The sequence below is a fragment of the Talpa occidentalis genome, unplaced genomic scaffold (genome assembly GCF_014898055.3).
Source record: "Talpa occidentalis isolate TD23 unplaced genomic scaffold, MPIMG_talOcc4v2.1 talOcc4.14, whole genome shotgun sequence".
Taxonomy (NCBI): Eukaryota; Metazoa; Chordata; class Mammalia; order Eulipotyphla; family Talpidae; genus Talpa; species Talpa occidentalis.
The window spans coordinates 37820606-37843725 of record NW_023601433.1 but is presented as its reverse complement, the minus strand read 5'-3'; the positions used below and the strand labels follow the sequence as shown (position 1 = coordinate 37843725).

At 40.0% G+C, this 23120-nt stretch overlaps 1 protein-coding gene across 4 annotated transcripts in view; it reads right to left on the bottom strand.

Moving 5' to 3' along the window:
- Positions 1-23120, bottom strand: part of KIF26B (kinesin family member 26B) — a 563425-nt gene that overhangs the window by 169897 nt on the left and 370408 nt on the right. For all 4 annotated transcript variants that reach the window (XM_054694956.1, XM_054694958.1, XM_054694957.1 and 1 more), the window contains one exon: positions 6408-6591. In XM_054694956.1, the coding sequence (XP_054550931.1) occupies positions 6408-6591 (184 nt within the window). The remainder of the gene's footprint in view (positions 1-6407; positions 6592-23120) is intronic.

The following is a 23120-nucleotide window of genomic DNA, read 5'->3' as shown; positions in this document are numbered from 1 at the left end:
CAGGGAACAGAACAGACAGACCGACGAAATAAACTGCTGACGGGAGCAGCAGGTAAGGCAGGAGAGATCTGTGCACCATGCGGGACCCTCGCTGGCGGCTGAGGATCGAACCTGTGCTGCAGAGGCTGTGGGCAGCTTCACAGCCCAGCACTCAAGCGCTGCGCCACCGGGGAGGCCCTCCTCTCTGCAGTGTTTAAGTATGGCGTAGTCCCTGGAGAGAAGGTAGTGGGAGCCAGAGTTTTCCATCCTATTTGAATTATTTATTTCATTTGTATTTGAAATGAATGTGAAGGCTTGTTCAAATCTTTCCTCTAGCTGATCAATTTTAGGATGAGGAATGGTAGAATGATAATGAGGAACTAGATAATTTACATACTATTTAAATAATTTGGACCTTGGTAAGTTGGAAGGCATTACATTTTCTCCTTGATATATTAGTATTTTTAAGTCTTATTTTAATCTAATTTTTGCATCTAATATCTAATTGTTTTCCTCTTCTTTTAATCAGAATATTTGTTAAACAGGAATCTTGGCTTTCTCTACAATAGTGTCACAAAGCATTATTAATTGAATGATTTCTACCCTAAAAATGTTAATAAATGTAAATAAAAATCTGAAAATCATTCATGGATCTTTTATTTCTTTTTCTATGCTATTAGTTTACGCACCAAAGAAAAGAAAGCTTAGAATTAATCTTAATCTAGATAGTCCAGGACTTGGTAGCATGAGACAAGTAGTATGTTTGTGTGTGTGTGACTGTGTGAGTGTGTGAGTGAGAGAGAGAGAGAGAGAGAGAGAGAGAGAGAGAGAGTTATTTAGAGAATCTGTGTTTTAGAAGAGGTCAAATATGCTTCTACCAGGTTTGAAAAGCACTGTTGAATAAAAGAGACAGATGACTTAAAATTTAGTACTGAGGAGAAAGAATAATAGCTCCAGTCTTTATTGCATAAGAATGAAAACCTGGCAGACTAGTCTTTCTAAATTGCAACTCTGAGGACACTGACAAATCACCTGCCTTTTTTGCTGCACTGCCCACAGAGGAGAAATCTCAGTGAAACACTTCAGAAATGCACAGATTATAGGCGCAGCTGGTGATGGGGACCTGCCATAATGGAGACCAAAGAGCCCTCTACCCGGACTAGGCTAAGTGGGAATCCCAAGAGGAGGAAGCAGCATTTGTAGCACAGGGGTATCGGCTGAGGCTGAATGTCAGGCAAAATATTCACAGAAACCTAGAGTCCCTGGAGATCAGGATTTACCTCCCCACCTTTGCAGGTACAAGGTCCAGAGCAGTTAACCAGCCCGTGTACTATCCCCTGCAGTATCTGTAACACAGTAGGTCTACAGAGATCCATTGAGTCAAGTATGATAAAGCCTCCCTCACTTATTTTTCATATAATCTTTCCAAATTCTATAGAGTCTGTTCTCTTGCTGCTAGCACCTACCTATAGAAGTTCTCTTATATTCCTAAAACATGTTCTGGGGGAAAAAGTGTAGGTACTGAATGAACCATTCTTTTGACACATTCCTGGAAAGTATGAAGCAAAAAGAAGCTCCTTTTCCCTTCATGTGTTATATATTTCCCTTCAGCTATTCTTCTGGAAAGAGCAGAATTACTCAATGTGCAGATGGACTGTCATCAGCACACTATTGTCACCATTACCGCTCTCATCTTTTAAAATGCATGTGCACCCTTGGCGGTGCTGCAGAACCACATACTTAGTGAGTTAAACAGATAACATGCTTTGCTCTGGAAGCTTGTAATCCAAGAGAGAGCTCTGACATTAAGCTGTGACACTCTAACAAATGAACTTTAAACATGGATGTTAATTAATTGTGCAAACAAATTTCATGAAGAATGTTTACTGACTTAGGAGAAGGAACCATTTTCAAACAGATTAGAAATATCATTAACATATAAGCCAAATCCATGACATATGAATGGGGACTAAGCTGTTTTGATCCATTAATTATCTTATCTCTTCATTAAGAATATCTCCACAAGACCACGTAGCACTGCAGTTTTTTAAATATATAACTTAGAAGTTGGGCAGAACTACTTAAAATTTGTAATGACAACTTTTCCTTAAATCAAATTGTCCTTCATATTGGTCCAAGTTGATGAGATGTCAAACAGTACGTGGAATAAGTCACTAGTTTGTAGTTGTTGTAAGCACAGCCATTCTGCCTGTTGTTCATCATTGCAAGAAGAGTGCCAGCACAGCCCTGACATTTGGGGGTGCTCCTTAAAGAATTATTCTAGGTGCTGGGGATCCTGAGCTATTTTAGGATCTGGCCTGGCTCTGTGACCTTGCTCATGGCTGCGATTGCCCTTTCCCTTCCAACCATAACTCTTGCCTTCAACAGCTGGTTGAAGGCAGCTATTTCCCAATATTATTTTGCTACCATCAGAGCTCCATCACATTCATATCTCTACCCCAAATTTTGATGGTCATGTACATCAAGTGGCAGCCAGTGTGACAGTAGAAAATACAATGGTTTATAAGTCTTGACTTTTTGGTTAAACTCAGGAGACACCAGAAAAATCTCTTATTCTCTTAGGGCCTTGGTTTTTTGTTAACTTAACGGAAGGGTTGCTCTAAATAGCCCCATTTCTGTGAAAACCTGCTAGATTTCTCGAGTAAGTCCTGGGATGACTGAGGCCTGGAGGTGGAAGTTGGCCTCTGGCCACCCCCCAGAACTCCCAGCTCAGGTTTCAAATATGAAATTTCAAATATGAATTTGAACTTAGCTACTTCAATACACTGATTTAAGCATAGTGTTGATTATTTACATTCTATATTAAAGTCCACTGTATTTTTTTAAAGATGTTAAATATAAATGATGCAAAAGAGCTAAACTGATAGAACTTTATGGTTGAGCAGAACCATAGTTCCTAATTACAAAGAGATAGCAAAGGGGTGGAAAAGTTTTGAATCTGGGAAATGGATCTCACTAAGGTCAAGTAGCTAGGTTCCCTGTGGCAGAATAAAGGCCTCCTGAAATTATGAGAAGTGCAGGAGGTGGCAGGATGGAGGGATGCTAACACAACCTCTTGTTTCAGTCACATGGGTATATGATTACTTTGGTCTTCCAGAGGGCACACTCCCACCACTGTCACCACTCCCTCCCTGTTGCTGCCCCAGGCCCCAGGGTCAGCAGGACAGCTGACATGTGGCCACTGGTCAGGCAGAAGTCACATCTTCCATCACCTCTGTGATACTTAGGCTGATGGTTCCATCCATGATGTAAACTTTCATGGACAAACTCGGGGCTTCCTGCCATTCCTAGCTGATTAACACCACCCCCTTCTCTCTCATTCAAAAAAATATACTGAATGAAGGGATAATATCTTCCTTTAAAAAAAATAAGTGCTTCTTCTTTCTTTTATCATGTCTATTTCTTCCTTCTTTTATTATGTCTATTTCTTCTTACTTCCTGCTCTATTAGTTGCCTTTTTAAAATTATTTTATATAGTTTTACATCATTTTTCATTTTTGTAAATTAAAAATTTATCACCTCGGGTATAGTCCCCATGAAATTCCCACCACCCATTCACCCATATACCATCACCATAGTCCCTTGTGCTCTTCCCACCCCTGTTTCGATCCAACTCCCTCCTCCCCCCATGCAGAATGTCTCTGATTTATAGTTACCTGTTGATTTTGATTTTTACTTCATTATAATTACTTTTTTTCCTTGATATTTCACTCAGTGCTCTATTACTTTTATTAACTGGGAGATAAATTCACTCAGAACTTTTAATTCTTCAAATAACAGGCATCATAAACACTATTATGTGTTTCCTTGTGCCTGTAGCATTTACTATAATTCCTCAGATTAAAAATGCAGCTTCTAATATTACAGGACAAGGATGGAGGGAGAAAGACTTAATGCAACTCAAGATATTCAAAGGTAAAAAGCTGCAAATGAAAATTATCACAATGAGCAAGAATAAAATTATTATAAAATTGAAAAAATAAGTGCATGATTTGCAAGATTTAGTTTACTATTATAAAATTACATTTATAATTAATTGTAGTTATACTTGACCTTTCCCTTGGTTGTCTTATTTATAATTATACACCTATCTGGTCATGTCATGAAAACAAATTGGATCAGTGCCCTTTGCCTCCACAATATTTTGGTTGAAGTGTTGGGTCATCTTCTTGACTGTTAACATTCTTTCTGCTGGCTTATCCTAGCCTTGGCGCTCTGATCCCCTCATAGCATAATTCCAGGGAGGGGAGGTAGAGGTTGGGGAAATAGAGACAGAAGGCCCAGGCTCAGGACCCAGGCCCACCTGAGGATGTATCTAGATCAGTCCTTTTAGGAGCCACATGCAGGGCACTATCATAGATGTAGGCAGATAATTTCTCATATGGTTCATTTTCAGGTGTCCTGGAAAAGCCCATACTAGGGTACAAGTACCCAGTTGGTTGACAATCTGTTGCTTCTTCAAAATGAAGACATTTAAATATTTGTCCAGATTTATTCAGAAGATGTTGCTCAGAGCATGGGTATCCAGGAGACTGTATTGGTAGCTCAATTTCACTTTGCCCAGAGCACTTTGGCCAGCACTCAAGTTTCAAACTGCCCTTAATGAAACAATAAGCTCATATACATTTAAAATTACTAAGATTGAAACTTTAAGCTATGCGTATTTTACCACAATTAGAAAATCTTTTAATTAAAAAGAAATCCTTCAGTTCTGTGTACCCACCTTCTTTAGACTATGTTGTATCAGCCATCCACTGTTATCCAGTGTGTCCCTGAGTGTGTGTCGGGGGGAGGGACACTACCCTTCCTCAGCAGCTCCCACCACTTGAGTCCTCTCCTAGAGCAGGGTCCTGGGTCCAGCAGTTCTCTCCATCTCTTTTCAGGGCTGGTGAGGTTGGAGCAGCCCACACAGAAGTCTGCTCTTCTGCCTATTTCTTACTTGATGTCTTGGCCCTGGAAGGCCATCAGTCGAAAACTACCTGTCTTGGGGCCTGGGCCTCCCTGGTAGTGCAAGGGGTAAAATCTCAGCACTATGAAGCTGTTGCCAGTCACTGCAACATGAGTTCAATTCCCAGCCAGGGAGCTGACCCACATGGCACAGCAGACCTCTCCTGCCCTACCCGCTGCTCCCCTGGGCAGTGTATTTCAGTAGATCCACCTGTTCTGTTCCCTACTCTGTCTCTGGTGAATCCTCTCACACCTCCACCCTCTGGCCTACATCCCAGCTCTTGTATGCATAAATAAATAAATAAATCTTTAAAAAAAGAAAAAGAAAACTACCTGCTTTGTCCAATGCCAAGGAAAATTCCAGAAGCGAATGATCTCCGCTAGAATGAGTATTGCTCTATTCAACATAATCATAAACTTTAAATACCGTTGGGAAGCACAACATAGCAAATTAATACCTTTCCAGTGAGGGCAGAGAAGACAGGAGAAACTGGGAAAAGAGAAAGCACAAAGAAGGGGCAGAGGGTTCAAGGTTAAGTCCAGAAAGACCAGAGACACCACGGCCCTGGGAATGACCGTGCTGAGGGATAAGGGGGGAGGGAGTCAGTGCTGTGTCTGAGTAAAGCTGGGTCTGCAGAGTTTAGCAGCCACTCCCTTTAGCAACACCTGCAACTTCCCAAAAGTTGCCTTGTCACAGTATGTCAGCTAGGGGTTGGTGAGGCTGTGTACACCATCGTACTTCTGAGGAAAATAAAAGAAATAAAACAGCCACCCTTTTCTTTAGATAAATGGTTTTGTAAGCCCCAGCTAATTTACCAATTGGGGAGGAAACCATAAGTCACTTCGCCAAGCTGTTCGTCTCAGAGGAGAGTTTAGGGATGACGTATGAAAAAGTTATCCCACATAAAGCCAAACAGCATCTCATAATTGTGTTCCCACGTCTTTTTCGGAGTATTTGTACAAGCCAAAATTGCATTTCTTAACTAAAATGGCAAGACGGAGAATGCTCCCTAGAAATCCCATCAGTGGTCTCATTAGGAAATAGAAGGTGTGATTTTGTGGAAGAGGGAGAAAAAATTAAGTGTCACGAGGAATTTATGAAGCATCTTTATGTCTTATTCCCGTGCTGTGTCTTCTCTTGGTCCCCTACCTCTGCTTTTCATCCTCTGTGTCCTTTTTAGTGTCTTCACCTTAAATGGTTATAGTTCTGTCAGACAAGCCAAAGCTGTTTTTTCCCCCCAAAGTCAAATCAGATTGCCAATCCCTGAAACGCCTTAATTTACTAGGTAATATGTATTTAACAAAGAAAATCTTACAGTACTTGCAAATGAATTCCACTGTTTTATTATCTCCGCATCACCTTCTTAATTTAACAAACCAACCAGAGCCTTCATTTTCTTTTTTTCCCATTGACACACAAGCCACACACTCAGCCCTGTGGAGCTGGCACAGGTGCCTACCTTGCCCAGGCCGGGGGTGTCCTTCACCTTGTTGATGGCCCTCAGCAGACAGGGCGGGGCGGGGGGAGGGGAGGTTTGCAGGATGCCACTGAAGCTGGTGCCAAACAGGGGTTGCTCGGCAACCGAGGAAGTAGATGGTCGATGCTTCTTCTTTTTAGAAGATAGATTTAACTTCTGAGCAGCTCTGGAGGGAAAAGTAAGAAAGGTACAGTAAGAGGGAAAGTAAGCTATACTCAGATGTGCTAGGGTTACTTAATATTCTCTTTCTTCAAGAACCCCCTAGTTCTTATCGAAGTTTAATAGTTCTCCCCTTGCTTTCAGTGTTCGCAGTTACCCCTCACTGCAACAGAGCCACCTTAATGAGCTGTTCGATCACTTACAAAGCAGGGAAAACCCAGAAAATTGCCATAGCTCTGCAATCTCCATTCACAAACAATCATTTTGCATCCTTACACACTCAATTTAAGCAAAAATAAAGCTGGTCATCTTTGAGAATAAACAGCACTGGTTAGGATAATTGTTCCATAACTTCTCTGGAATAAACTCAAGTGTGAGTGCACTATGAGCTCTTTAGAAACTCTAACACCTTGTAAAATTCAAACCAGTGTGAGGAAGAGCCACCAGGTGACCAGTCAAGGCATGTTACGTGTGGAGTCGTGGAAGAAGAACACAAGGCCCAGGGCAGAGGGGTTGAAGAAACAACCAAACCAGTGTAAACTTCAGCTGGGGTCTAGGATGTCATGACTATGGACTGCTTGCATGGAAAACAGGCTCGTGTGCTGGGTAGGCTTTAAAACAAGATGCAGGGACCTCTCTGGTGGCGCAAGGAGTTAAGCACTGCACTATGAAGCTGTCTGCAGCCTCTGCAGCATGAGTTTGATCCCCAACCAGCCAGGGAGCTACCCACATGGCGCAGCAGACCTCTCCTGACTTGCCCACTACTCCCCTCAGCAGTGTACTTCGGTCAATCTGCCTGTTCTGTTCCCAACTGTCTCTGGTGAAACCTCTCACTCCCTGCATCTCTGGCCTGTACCCCAGCTCTTGTATGCATAAATAAATAAATCTTTAAAAAAATAAATCAAGATGAAGTTCAGGGTTAAATGCAAGATGTGGGAAGCTGAGAGCCAGCAAAGGAGGCATGAAGGGTACAAAGAGGGAAAGGTGGGAGAGAAGATGCCAGCATCAGTAGTAACAACAGTTGTCACATCCTGTCTTCCATCAATCAAAGGTTCTGTACCCCCTGGAATATCATAATTGTATTAAGAGGGGGAAGCAAGGCAAGGGGCTTCCCTTGTGAGGCAAAGGCATTTCACAGACTGAACATAATATATTCCTCTCTGGATTAATTTTTCAGTCTATATTCTTGTTCTAAGAATTTCAATTTCCTTTTCTAATGTTTAATAACATTTGAATATTATTCAATATCATTTGAACTGCTGCCTAAAACAAATGGACTACCATGACTTTATTCTACAGATCAAAACCTTATAATCCATCCAGTGTTCTTACATGACAGGTCACAAGGGAAACAGGTCAAAAGATAAAATGAGTGTTGTTTGCACCTTCTTTGCCCCCACCCAAACTTAATGACAACACTTGGTTTTAATTGTGTATCTGCAATTATGCTTTTGACAAATCTCCTGAGTGACAAAATTGCCAATGTACAAACACAGCCAATGGAATTAGCACTTCCAAGTTTAATTTTCCTCAGTCTTAAAAGAAACGCTTTTTAAAAAGTGAAATACAGAGGAATGGCATATATAAAAAATAGCAGGCTTTGAAGGAAGAGTACCCCAGTAGTGCCATTACCATGTACCAAACTGAGGGCACTCTCTATAGTCACTCTATTGTAGTAGGATGAAAATGAAAGGCCCGGGATGGAGATTGTCACAGTGCTTTTCTTTGCAAATCAGCGAAAAAAAAACTCAGAATAATCTTTTTTTCATGATCTCATTGCCACTCTTGATGCTTTCTTTCTGAAATGGAAGATGAAGTGGAGTGATTCAATGACTAGTCTGGTGCTTCCCTGGGCAGTTTTCATTACTCCTTGAGATTCTCTCCCTGAATGAATAGTGGCTCAGACAGAGGCATCTGATGCCCCCCTCCCTTCCACCCTTTGGCCACTGCTCAGCACCCCTCACTGCTTTCAGGCCAGCCTGCCTACATCTTGGAGAGTTAGAAAGAAGGGGGAGAGATGATGATCTGCTAGTTACTGAAAGGAGGTGTTTATCCATTTAAGTTAGGGTTCTTTTGTAGGGTGGCAAAAGGATAGGGAGTTTACTGTAGTTTCCACTTCGCCACCATTGGGGTTCCCAGTATAATGGGGAGACAGAAAGGAAAAGGGAGTGGAAGGCAGTTTAGAAGACATAGTGACCTTGGGCACTTTTTTTCCTGTTTCTTATCTCTACCACACACATATTCCCCAGACCCTTCCCCTGCAGGGGAAGAAAGTAGGTGTCCTTGAAAATAAAATATATGAAGTACACTTTAAAATACATGAAGGGAAAATCAGGTGACTTCCAAAATCCCTTTCAGGCCAGAGATTCTAAAGTGATTCCTAGAATCTCCTTTCCATTTAGGCTTTGATGTAGAACAATAACAATGGAAAAAATTATTTTGAGAATACATTTAAAAATTATTTTCTTCTAAAACATGCAGGTAAAATGGATAGGAATGACAGAATTTTGAAAGTAATAGAAGTCACATGTTATAGCATATATATATGCTATAGGAACATTTTGTTTTAATTTTGACATCATCTGATTTCTTTGTAGTCAGCAGCTTTTTCTCTTTTACATGGAATTTCAATGACGCACAGATAGGAGAAGGTTAAGGTACAGAAATCACTCAAACATAATTGTATTATTCAGTAACAAAGGGGAGGAAGTCACAAAAGAATTGAAAGGGAAAAGATATTTTGGTTACAAGTATATGTATGTAATTAATGCCTTTCAAGTTTTTTTCATAGGGAGAAAAACAGCTGAGTGGCTTTTTGCATAAGATTTCAAACAACAGAAATTAGCCTAAAAACCATTATAAGCAATATTTATTTATCTCACTTTTACCATGGCTAACATATATTTCCTAAAGCTATTGATTTCAGGGTACATCTTTAAAAATCCATGAGCTTTATTTAATTCTCTGTGCCTTGTTTCAAGAAAAAGATAGTCTCCCTAGGATGAAATTAACATTTGCTGAACACCTAGAAAGAAGGTGATGTCATGCTATAAGCAATACCAGGAAAGGAGCAATTAGGTTTTCCCCACTACCCCAAAGTAGAATATTCTTATTTGGTATGACTTGGCAGGTAGGTTATTTTGGGGGATCTGGGAACACTATTACAATTAATTTGTATGGAAATTTTTTTTGAGTGTATCCAGACCCCCCAAAAATAGCCTACCAAACCATACCCATTGTTTCACTTTCGGATAGCAGGGGAATCCTATAGTGCGAACTTGCAAGAATTTAAACCTAGTGACCTGGATTCTTCCCTCTGGGTTCTACCCCTCTCATCACATCCTTACTGATCTTACCCAGGAGACAACTACCCTAACCATCAACATGATGATATCTGAATCAGCAATCAGTTTAGTACTGTGATGACCTTTAGATGTGATAGGTGCTTGTTGCCACATCTCTCCATATCTTAAAAACAATGAGCTAAATAATTACCTGGTGAGCATAAATGGTTTAGGTTTGAGGCAGTCTTAGGTATCAGGCGCCAGTTATGTAGATCAGAAGGGGAACCGTTGGGGGATTTTTCTTCTCCTTTTATTTTTGCATTTGCACAATAGAGTATTTGCCAAACTACTACCTTAGTTTTCAAAATTGTAGTGTTCAAATGAAATGCCCTCATTTCAAGTGCATCTCATAAGAATGAAATTGGGGTCTACTGCTTTTAGAGTCTAGGGTGACTGAAAACTTGTCCTAGCCATCTTTCAAGAATTATTAGCTTCATGAAGAACAGACATTTCCTTAGAGAACAGGCAGGAATATTAGGTGATCTGTTTTTTTTTTTTTTAAGATTTATTTATTTATTTATACAAGCACTGGGTACAGTCAGAAGTGCGGGAGGGTGAGAGAATTCACCAGAGCCAGAGGAGAGAGCAGAGCAGGCAGACTGATGAAGTACAATGCTGAGGGGAGCAGCGGGCGGCAGGAGAGGTCTGCACGGCATGTGGGAACCTCGCCCTGGCAGCCAGGGATGGAACCGGCGCTGCAGAGAGGCTGAGGGCAGCTTCGCAACCCAGCACTCAACCGCTGCACCAGGGAGGCCCTGAGGACTCTTTTTTAAAAAATTCTATACACCATGAATTTTGCTAAGAGCATTTTTGAGATCATTTCTTTTTGTGTAAGTGGGGGGTGTTCAAATGTGGGAGGTGCCAATAAGTGGGAAAAGGTTTATAAAAATTAGGAGGCCATTCAGGCTCTACTAAATTAGATGTAAGCAATTGATTGGTGAGATTGCAACTGAAAAATTGCTCAAGAAGAGGGCAAGGTGAGGCCCTCAGAACTGCCACATCTGCGGCACAGAAAGGGTCCCGACCCGGGAGGGGTAAAGAGTGGTAGAATCTCCACCGTCAGCACGTACAGGACAATCCAAGCTGTAATTTAATGTGACAATGGCTGGGGCTGCCATGGGCTATGCTGGCTTATGTGCCATTATAAAATATTTCAATGCTCTGAGGATTAAGACTATCTGATAATGAGCAATGACATGACAGATCACAGCAGTTTCAAGGAAATCCACGGGTCAATGACAGAAGGGGAGAAGAAAATAAAAGGATTATAAATAGGAGACAAGAATGACTGGTCTGAGGCAAAGCTTCTGGAAACAGTTAAGATATCCATCTGCATGTATATATATATATAAAAAACAAAACACCAGTTATGTTTCATTTTGAAATCACACCAACTTAAAAGTATTTTGGCACTGTCATGAAGCATATTGGTCATTTTGAAGACTCTCCAGACAGGGAATACCAGCATCCTCTGTTACCTCACCATTTTCTAATTGGCTGTCACTGGGGTCATTTCCATGTCTCCGGGGACTGAACAGCATATGGGTCCTGGGGTTTTTCTGATTTTTATGTAAATGATCTATTTCATTAGTGGAGGAAGATAATTCATGATACGACTTCAAATAAAATATTTACTGCTAGGAGGCAAAAAACATGGCTGACCATTAACCCCAAACAATACTGTGTTAAAACATTACAGCCAGACACTGATAGAATTTGAAAATGGATTGATTTTTTGCAATTTAATGCCCAGCATTAATGATATTGATAATAATTTACCCTTATTTGTCTCTTAAACATTTACTCATTCTTCGAGGGCCTGTATAAGTTGCCCTCATCAACTGCTCCAGCCTCCAGGGACCATCATCCTTTCCCCTGACGTCCCACAGCGATTGGTCTCGAGAGCACATAGCTTATGTTTTAATACTTGAGATGCTGCTTTAAGTGAGGTGTGGTCATTTGTGCTTGTATGTTATTAGTCTTGCCTCCATAACTGCATTATTAACTCACTGAAGGTTAATGACATGTGGTTCCTTTCTTCTGAGGTTCCCAGACCTGCCCCACAGCTTGGTGCCATGCTGGAGGGATACTGTGTGCTCACTCAGTGTTACTTAATCAATTTGGCCTTTGGAGTTCTTCCCAACAAGTCCCACAATTAAGGAGTTCTAGAGAATGCTCAGACCTTGGGATGTTTTGTTCTTTCTAAAGCATTTTTCTCATATCATCACATCTATCTCTCACCCTGCCCCATGAGGCAACAGAGAAGGGGTAGTTACCACAAATTACAGATTGGAAAAAAATGAAGGTTCAGCAGTCACCTGATCTTATTCGCTGTCATAGGACTAGTATTTCTCAATTTGAGATTAGGATTCAAATCGTCTGTGGTCTAGTCCACTCCATTATTCTCCAGTGCAACTTGATCAATGCAAGCAGTTTTTACTTTATTTTATTTGGGCAAAATAAAACCAAATGCTAATCATTTGCCTAATACTTAAGACCAAAAAAAAAGCGGTTACATATTTTTGTATGTAACTCAAATCAAATCATATAAGCATTTACCAATTACTGATCTGGTTGCTTAGCAACATACCTTCATATCACAGGGAAAAAATGTCTCAGCTGAGCGAGTTAGGTCATGCCCAGAATTTGGATGTAAAAGGTAAATTAATATGAAAATGCTTTCTCTACTCTTACAATCCCAACCTGGAGGGAGCACTACACGACAGTAACAATATAACAACCTCAATCACCACATAACCTTACTATGTCCCATTTTCCACTGCCTCATTCCGCTGCCTCTGCACACACACACACACACACAAATGCTGGAAGCTGTTCAGAATGCCTCTCTGCTCTGGAAACAAACAAATCAATTAATATTTATTGAATTACAACTACACACAGAAGAACTATGTAATCAATGGGCTGTGAGCATCAATGGGTATCACTAAAGTCATCCTTCAGTCACTTAGCAGCTGCTCTGTGTTCAAGAGTCTGTGCCTAAATTGCACAGATGGGAAGAATCCACTCCACCCAACATCACTGATAATTTTATATTAACTCCATGGCAGGCAGAGATAAAGAGAAGCTGGGGAGAGCTGCACACACGCAGCAGGGAAACCCACTACCTGCTGAACAGCTTCAGCATCAGGTGGGGCTGCAAGCTTTTCCTGAACTGTGTTATCTGAGCAGCACACCACTCATTCATGCCTGGGGTAAACAGAAAGCAGCATTTGAAAACCACACTGTTGGTGGATGTCGCTAATCTATTTGTGTCTGTATTTTTCATGGTCAGAGTGAGAATATTATGAGTAAATGAAAATATGACTAAAGGCAAAAACAAAAGGAGAAAAGGGAGCCCGTTCATAAACCAATTTTTCTACAAAAGAGCTATTCAAAGTAAAGACTTTTCCTTTGCTTAGAACTAACTACCTATGAAAGTGTCTGAGGAGCCAAGCTCCTTGTGCGAAAATAGAAACACTTTCATATTCTGCCCAAATAAAGCAGAAGATATTTAATAAAAGAATTAGCTGTTGGCATGGAAGACTAAACAGAAGAACAAAATAAGAATTTGTTATTTCCTGACTGTGGAAATGTGGATTGCAGAGACACCAAATAAACACTCTCAGTGGCAGAGGATGCCTTGTGGGGCCTCTGCTAGGAAGCACTGAGGGAACCGTCTCCACCCCCACTCCTGATCCAGCACCTGCTCTTGTCTCTCTGATGCTTGGTTCCTTCTCAGGTAAGCTGCCCAATGCCTTTAGGGATTTGGAGCATTTTTAAGGAAGCGAGTCCATTTGTCTTGCCAGAGGTTAAACCCTCTCAATTCATTATACAGCAGCTGCTCAGAATCCTGCTGTCCCCCAGGCTCTGCTACCCCCAGGTCGCCTGATATTGGGAATCCAGGCATCGTGGCCCATCTTCGTGGCTTCTTTTAATATTTCGTGTGATGAAGACACTGATGGAGCCCCTTTGCTAATGATCAGGATGCCATCTGCAAAATGTTGGGTTCCAGGCCTAAGAGAGTTTAGGGACCTCTGTCCTGATTAAGTTAATTTCATCCAGAACATGACAAGTTGGTGCCACACTCTACTGACAATCTGAGGACACAAAGACTCTCTTATTATGCTTTTTTATTTCTCTTTGTACAAAAAAACTAGTAAGTCAGACATGAATACTGTTGAGACAACAAGGATCCTCAAGATTTAGAGGAAAATGTTCATTTTCATTCAGGACTGAATGAGATCAGGAAGATTCAACTTGATTCAAGCCTCAGAAATCTTTCATGTTTTAAAGAGAGAATGCCCTACTCTCTCAGGACATAGGAAGATGGAAAACCCACAAATTTATCCTCAATTCATGCATAATAGAAAGGTCTCAAGGGACACACTACCAATTTATAAACTGCCTTTCATGCCATATATACTTTACTTTCTGATTCCATGGCTATTTGCTTCTTCATTACTGCTGCATCCTTATTTCTCCTCATACAAGACCTTTGGAGCTACACTTCCTTACTTGTTTACTCCTATTTTTTTTTTTCACTATAGTTGAAATCTGAAGAAATCATTAAGTCAACTATGTCCCGGAGGGACAAGCTCCAACCTGCCCATACACACTCCTAAGAACTTTATCAGGGGAAAAAAACCATAATGAACATAGAAGTCTGGAGGTATGGCTGCAGGGCATTCTGCTCAAGGTCTGTTAACTACAGATGCCTTGGACAATTCCCAGAAAGGAAAGAGCACATTCCCCAGAACCTATGAGAAATAGCCTTGCTGCTGTCTGACCTGGGGCCAGTGCATGTGCACCTGGATCTGATGGCGTAGCCATAGCCCCCACTATTCTCCCTGGTCTCATTTCTTTCTGCAGTGTGTGCCAAGCCTTGGGTCTTCATCTCCCCAGATTCCTAACCTGACCTCCTGCATCTTGGCTTCTGCTTGCCTACTTCACATCTGCTTCAACCTGGATTGATCTCCCTAGCTTTCTTTTTGCCTGTACTTTTTTCCCCCTGCGCTAATTAACCTTCTGGTCATTAATCCCTTCTGATAAAATGCTCCGTGCCTCCTGGCCTGAGCTACCTAGCTCAAACCTGCTTAGTACCAGGGAAACTGGTAGCTTCTAATCTACTTGGTGTCACATGCTTGTGTTGGGGCACAGGGATAAATTCCCCCACCCCTCTGAGTTCTTCTGAGATTAGACAAATTAACATCAGACAGACAAAATGGAAGGGAAAAATGCCCAAATTTAATAATATCCATATGGAGAATTTACATGGCTATAAATTCTAAAGTAAATGGGCAAACCAAGGGGTTTATATCCTGTGCTAAGGGACCCGAAGCATCATGGAGAAAAGGAAGAGGGTTTCACACAATGAGGAGGGAATGACTTCATATAACAAAACCTTGTCTCTTGGTGTTTCCTGCCTTAATATAGGTTTCTCTGATAAAAAGTTTATTTTTCTGAAGATTTCCCTAAATCTAGGTGTTGTTCATTCTTTAAGTAATGGTTATAGTTTCTCTGGAGGCCCACAGGACCTCAATTGACCTTAGTTCCACATGTACCAACACATGTACCAAGGTGACATGTGTTAGCAAACACCTACTCTGAACAACTTGGATAAAGCCTGTCTGAACCCTTTGTGGGTTCACTGATCTCACATTTGCAAACTGAATCCAGTACATAAATTAAAAGAATTATAAACACCTAAGATACCAGATTCAAATAAATGTAAATAAAATTTAGAAATCTATGCCAAAGAAAGAGATACATGAATTTAGTTGATTGACACTACTGCTATCTTTCATAAACATGAGTAATTGATAATGGTTGGTCTTATTGAATAGAATTGATGAAATCATGTATCTACAATCAGCTTTTTCAGTCATTTATCAATATAGACAGAGAAAAAGACAATCATAGCCCAATTAAAATCCATTCCTGTGGAACAGCAGTGCCTGATTTTTCTTCTGAGAGACAACTGCCCATAATATATGTAAAGATTATCCAACTAAAATTAAGATTCCTTAAAGGAACAAGCATATTCCAGATAAATTTGATTTCAAGAATCTAATAAATAGAATGCTCTTTTCATTACATGATGTTGCCTTTTAGATGCTAACTCTAGTAGTTTCTAGTTAAATCATTTATCCATATGCTAATGTAAAGTTAAACTAAAGAAATTTCATGGTCTACCACAGACAGATAGCCCATTTAAAAGCCAAGGGTGCTCACTAATTCCCCAGGAGTTCTCCTTAACATTTATCTTCCCTCGCTGTTTGGTAGAAAATGCTCTTGAAAAGCATAAGGAACTGAAAAGCAATTGTGTGGTCCACTTTTAATGACTTTATTTTAAAAGAAATAATGCTTTTTTTCTCACTTTCCCAACATTTTGATCATGCGAAATTAAAGACTGACATGAAATTACACACTTTAGATATAAATTGTTGCCTGCAGCAGCAAACTGCTATCAAGGTGTGATAGCTAGAAATGGACAGCGTTTGCAGAGAAAATAAAGCCTTTAATTCATAATTCTTTATTCAATACCTGTAGCTCTTTCAGAGCAAAGCTAATTAATTGTCAATGCTGGGTGACTTGCTCTGTGGTTTGGGGGCTTCTTGGTTAATTAAATTTGAATATAACTGTTGGTTTCATTTGCTAAAGGAAGCTTTTTTTCCTTTCATATCAACTTTTTCATTTAACAAATTATTTACTATAGTTGTAATCTGAAGAAATCATTAAGTTATTTCAAGTAACAACAATCTGCATTATAAGAATATGGTGAAGAACAGATTTGAACTTAGTGGTGACCTTAATAAAGTATATACACATGTTTCTTCTTAATGATGAACACCTGAAACTTATATAATGTTATAATGCAATTTACATCAATTAAAAAAAGGAAACATGAATATGAACAGTGTTTGCAATGGCTTAGAGTACCTGCCCTTGAGTTTGCAGCAAGGTAGACTCCTCCAGATTGGGCAGTCTTTTTAGCGTGCAGGAACCTCAGCAGCCCCACTGGAGGGAAGGGGCAGTGCCTTGCATCCCCTCCTGCCCTTTCTATACTCTTGCTGGCCACGTGGGAGGGGGCCTATGTAGATGGCTGAACACCAAGGCACAATCACACCATAATCAAGTGCACTCCTCACAGGCGTCTTCAAAGCTCCAAAGCAAAAGAAAAAAGCAACTTTGTTTTCGGTAAAGTAGAGAAGCAATCTCCATAGAACAGAAAACATAGATGAGAGATTTCTCCAGAGCAAAGTAAAGGATGAAAGGACTATTGAGTGTACAGGGGCAATTTCTTTTGCGACTTTAGCATCAAAAGTACTAAAGGAGACCTATACTTTACTATCTGTGAACATACAGTAAGTCCTCACTGAATGTCATCAAATGGTTCTTGGAAACTGCACCTTTAGGCAAAATGACATAGATTGAAACCAAATTTACCACAGAAAAAGTTAAATTTCTACTGCACGTTTGAGTCACCAAAACATCACCAAACTTCTAAATAGAGATCCCAAACACTTCAATATTAAACAATTATTTAAATTCATTCATTTTCCAACCTGCTTCTATGAGTTCGGGTCACAGGTCGCTGGACCACTTCCTGAGTGCTCAGGGCACAAAGAGGGAGCCAACCCTGAATAGCACGCCCTTCCAGGACCCGGGGCATGCGCATGCGCACGCGCACCAACAGGCACCCTGCGACGACAGTGACATGCCAGGAACCTCACGTGCACCTCACGCCAGGGAAACTCACCGGGCATGTCTTTGGGGTGTGGGAAGAACCTGGAGAAAATCCAGAGACGGGGAGGACGTGCAAACTCCACAGTGGCCCCAAACAGTGATTTCCCCCCGCCCCCTCACTACAAGCAAAATGACGATATTCTAGACTTGCTGTACTAGCTTATTTGATTATTTCCAAAGGTGCAGGGCAGATATGCTGTGAAGGAAGGGAACAGGAGGTGGGTCTGGCTGTACATCTCCACTGATAGGACATGGACTTGAGAGCTGAAAACTGACGCCCTCCGCCCCTCGCACCCCACTACCACATTTATTCTAGCTAATGCCTTGCTGGGAAGTATTGGGGGCTGTGCATGCACATGTATGCATGTGTATGGTTTGGTGGGGAGGGAAAAGGCAGGAAGAATAATATAGAAATTAAAAAGAAGATGGCCCAGAGGATTCTTCTCAAGTAATCTGTCTTGCCCAATTCAAATCTTGGTTCCACTCTTCATAGTTACTTTTTTGTCTTGTAGTTAATAAGTATTATTGAAAAGAATGTTCTAACAATTAAACACTGTTACAAAGAAAGGAAAGAAATTCACGCAGTTGAGAGATTTACCAAAATAAAGATAAGAGTTCAATTTCCTGGTTACCTCTAGGAAGGAACCTGTTCATGTCACACTGCACCTCTAACCAATTTTCACGTCAGAGGACACTTATCATTAGGTCGAGAGAGTTGTCACCTGTGAGGGTGGAAGCTCTGTGCTGTGGCTGCTCCTACTTCTTAGAATCCTAAGTTTAATGATTGTCACTTTTGTATAACTCAGTGCATGACTGCATTGTTTTAAGCAGTCACATAAGTATAAAGTACTATCCCGACTTTACTAACACACAGCTAATTACAACTACAGTTTTCTGACACAAAATCCTTGGGCTAAGAACAAAATGTCCAAGTCTGATATTATAAGGAAAATATGTGCTGATAGAACTCCTAGGAACAGATTATGTGAAAAGAAAAAAAAAATGTTTTCTGTATCAGGATGCCATATATTTATGTGCAATGGAACAGAATGTAATTCATGATATATAATCAATCAATCAATCATCTTTTCTTGTGGATTCCCATATTTGCACAACGGATATATGCTTTTACAAATCGCTTGTAATTTGGGTTTTTGTAAGTTGAATATCATTTCAAATTGATTTCTACTACAATTTCAAAGACCTGTTATCTTTATGAATGATATTCAATGAGAATGGGTTCAAACATTTCATGTTTATATTTCAGTGCTTTCCCTCTACTTTGCCAAATAAATCACAAATAACAAAGCAAAGAGTCATTTGCTGCATTTAAAGACACACAGAAGTGATACCTAATGATTGACTAAACGAGAAATAGTTAAGGAATATATTTTTTTCTACACTAGTGTTTGACTCCATTGACAGAAACCACTTATTTTTAAGATATTTAGATCTTCTTTATAGGATTTAGATATTAGAAACTATTTGGTGTATGTTTTTATATCAGAGAGTTTTCAGCATGAAGATGGTAACTAAAATAATAATGTCCTAAGAAGGTGCAAAATAAAAGAATAAAATAAGAACAGAAAGTGGCCTCAAGAAAACCTCAAGTTTTAATGAGTGGATGGAAAAAGAGGAGATAGCAAAGGAGACTGAAAAGGAGCAGCCAGAGAGGTAAGAATGTCAAATGCTAAGAAGAGACCAAAACCAAAACAGACAATGAAAAATGTCCATTGGATTAGAATTAATGAATTCATCATTGACCTAGAACAGAACCACAGCAGAGATGGAGTACATTTTAATGACTTGAGAAGAAAATAGGAGTTGAAGAAGTAAAAATAAAGAGGTTGACATTATTGCTTTGAGATATTAAACTATGAAAAAAAACAAAATATTCTATTTTTAGGCCTTTACCTAAATGTTGTGTACTGAATTACGTGATGGTATGGGCTTGGTATGAGAAGCTGATACAAAAGCATCCATAAAAAGCATTTCTATAGCATATAAAACTCCTATAGCATATAAAAAGATATCTCTCATCTTATAATCCATACATTTGTTTATTCATGTTATTCCTCAAAAGATTGAGTTCCTACTATTTATAGTTTAATATGTTATTATCAAATGTTTATTTAAGGATCCACTAAAAAATTCTTCAAACAAAGACTAGGATTCAGCAGACAAATATGTGTCTTTTTATTGGTAAGAATAATATTACTCAAAAGATAAAAATGATATGCATACATCTTTTGATCCATTTGCCTTAGGTCCCATAAAATCTAGAGAATAATTAATGTCCAATGTAATAACCAAGTTGGTCCCAATAACTGGTATCTCTGTCTCTTCTGATTTCTAGTATGTACATATATAATTTATTTTTATAAATATTTAATTTTGTAAGTCCCTTAAAATGTTATATGTGATATACTGCTTTTCATTAGCCTTAGAGGTAATTTTTTTCTCACACTTTACTCAAGGTTACTAAGGAGCTCACATCCAATGTCATACTATATAATAACACTGTATTAGTCAATTCTTGTAGTTCTTTCAAAGGTAGTTCAATAGGTGCATTAACATTCTAGATTATTAGATGACGAATACTCTGTTACTCAATGTAGGCTAGCAAATTCCTCAAGGGCATTTTCATGCCTCTGTTTTCAACAGGTCTCAAGGAATCTACAATAAAATGTGGGTGGAGTAAAGAGTTATGTAAAGGAAGTCTTCAGCAAACATTCATTTAGTTTGATAGTACTTTAGTATTTCAGATATCACTCCAGAGGAAGACAGGGGAAAGCATCAAGAGTACAGTGTATAGAACCAAATTGTCTGAGTTCAAATCTTTTTGCCACTCTCAGCTCTGCTGTCTTGGTCAAGTTCCTTAATGTTCCTGTGCCAGTTTCCTCAGCTATAAAACTAGATATATAAGAAGCTACCTTGTGGCACTGCTGTAAGATGTAGGAGTGTTTGTGTGTGTGTGTGTGTGTGTGTGTGTGTGTGACAATTTTCTGGTCTGTAGAAATACCCAACATGCAAGCTTATTTGCTATCATTACTGCTATTATTGTTTGCTATCATTATCATTACACAATAATGTGTAAACTATATGCTAACTGTTTCTCTTTAGAGATTCTTCCCATACCATCTTTAAAATATAAATCAAAAAAACAAAGTGAAAAATATGTATTCGCTTTAATTTCTGCTACATCCTGAGTCAACTCTGCACATTGCCCACCAGGGCTTATCAATATTGTGATGGACTTCATAATATTGACTTGGAAGTATTTATAGTCCTGAACATTTTGAGTATCAGTTCTGTTTATGTTGTTGGCTAGGAAGACCCTACTTATAGGTAGGAAAGCTCAGAAAAGAGGACAATCTCAATTGAAGTTGATAATTGGGGGTCTTCTGCAGTTTTAAATCAGATGTCAGAAAAGACTAAGTCAGTGCAGTTGCTTGTCTGAAAGCCACCAACTAAAACTAAATTCTCATGTCAACTAAGTGTCTACAGCCTTTATGTGTTGGTGGCAATAACCTACTTGGAAGTTGCTCCTCCAAGAGTGTGTCCTCATTCCAGAGTAACCGAGGACAGGATACATTCACCAATACCCCCTAACACGGCATTTTGTGTCATTCAGAGAGCAGATGTGTAAAGTAAAAATATATTCAAAACCAAAATGCTATGTTAAGAAAACTAATACAGTTTAGTGCAAACTGCCCCACAATTTATATTGAGTATACTCAATACTCCTTTGCTCAGTGCACTGGATATAAGTTGTCCGGTGGACAGAGGCGATAGAAGCTGACTGCCGTTTCTCTTGCCCTGCCAGGCACCTGCCAGTGTGTCCCTGGTCAAGATGAGGAATAGGCCCAAAGTGTGACTTGTCATATTGCGTCTTATTATTCGTGTCTTCCATGAAGGACTGAAAGTTCCATAAAGGCAGGAGCCATGTCAATCTTTACTAGAACTGTGTTTATAGCATTCACTGGTCCATATGGGCACAATATAAACACGGATGGATGCACGGAGTTGGTCCAACATCCTGACAATGGAGAAGGAAGTCTGCCACACATCTTCCTGATAGCATTAGCCCTGTGGCCCTCTTGTGTTTCCATTCAATAAAATAGTCTGGGAATGTTAGTCTAATTGAAGATGACTTATATTTAAAGATTTTTTCCTGGCTTAAAGGTTCTGCAAGGGATGCTTTGGGGTGTATTTGGATATATTTAAGCTTCAAAATATCTTCCAAAACAAGCCTGTCAGGTTGTATTAATAGGTTCATTATTACCTGTTGGGAATGTGATTTATTTCCATTTTGGAGGGCACAATCTAAACCAAGAGTTTCCAAATCTGTGCTTTCCTGCCTCCACATTCACCCATGCCCTCATTAATCTTGCTGGAAGATGATGTTTAATGTCTCTATTCCAGTGTGAGCCTCATGTGGGCAAAGACTTTTATTTGTTTGATTTATTGTTAAGAATGGCACTTAGGACACAGAAGGTACAGATAAAAACTTATTAAATAAGTGAATGGAAGTTCACCCATGCCAGGTCTCTTCTGGCCTGCAGTCCGAGCCCAGAGGGGGAGCGGGAACCCACAGCTGGGGCAGACCGGGCGTGCAGGGAGTGCATCCTGCATCGCTATTTTAGAACAGGGACCTTTCTTCAGTAAAAACTGCTTGAAACCAGCAGAAGGCTCCTGCAGGAGCCAAGGTGAGCTGGGAAGTTTGCCCATGCCGGGCCCCTTCTGGCCTGGAGTCCGAGCCCAGAGAGGGAGCGGGAACCCACAGCCAGGGCAGACTGGGCAAGCAGAGGCTTGCGACCCGCATCGCCTTTTTAGAACAGGGACCTTTCTTCAGTAAAGCCTCCTTGAAACCAGCAGATGGCTCCTAGAGCAGCCAGAGGTGAGCTGGGAAGTTTGCCCAAGATGCCGGCCAGTACCAGCAACACAGTGTCCCAATGCATACAGCAAATTAGAAAACAGACAGTAGGGAGTAGAAAAACCACATGCAACCCAGCAACTCCTCAGGAAAAAAGCACACCACAAAAAGAAAACCACCCCCCAGACTGCAACAACAGTAACTTGGAAGAACTTCTGAGCCTTCCAGAAAGAGAATTTAAAATTGCCGTGATTAAAAAACTGACAGAAGTCACAAAGGAAAACAATGATAAGGGAAAAATAATCAATGATCAGAAGAATGAAATTGAGTCCCTAAAGAGGGAAGTAAAAGAAATGCAGGAGATCAAAGAATTAATGGAGGCGCTAAAGAACTCTGGGAAAAACAATGAAAGCAGAATAGAGGAAATGGAAGAACAAATAAGTACTCTTGAAGACACAGAAATAAAAAGAACCAAAACAGAAAAAGAAAGAGAAGTGCGAAGGAAAAAGACCGAAGAAAGACTTTGGGAACTATCTCTCCATGAGGAAAGGAAATATAAGAGTTATA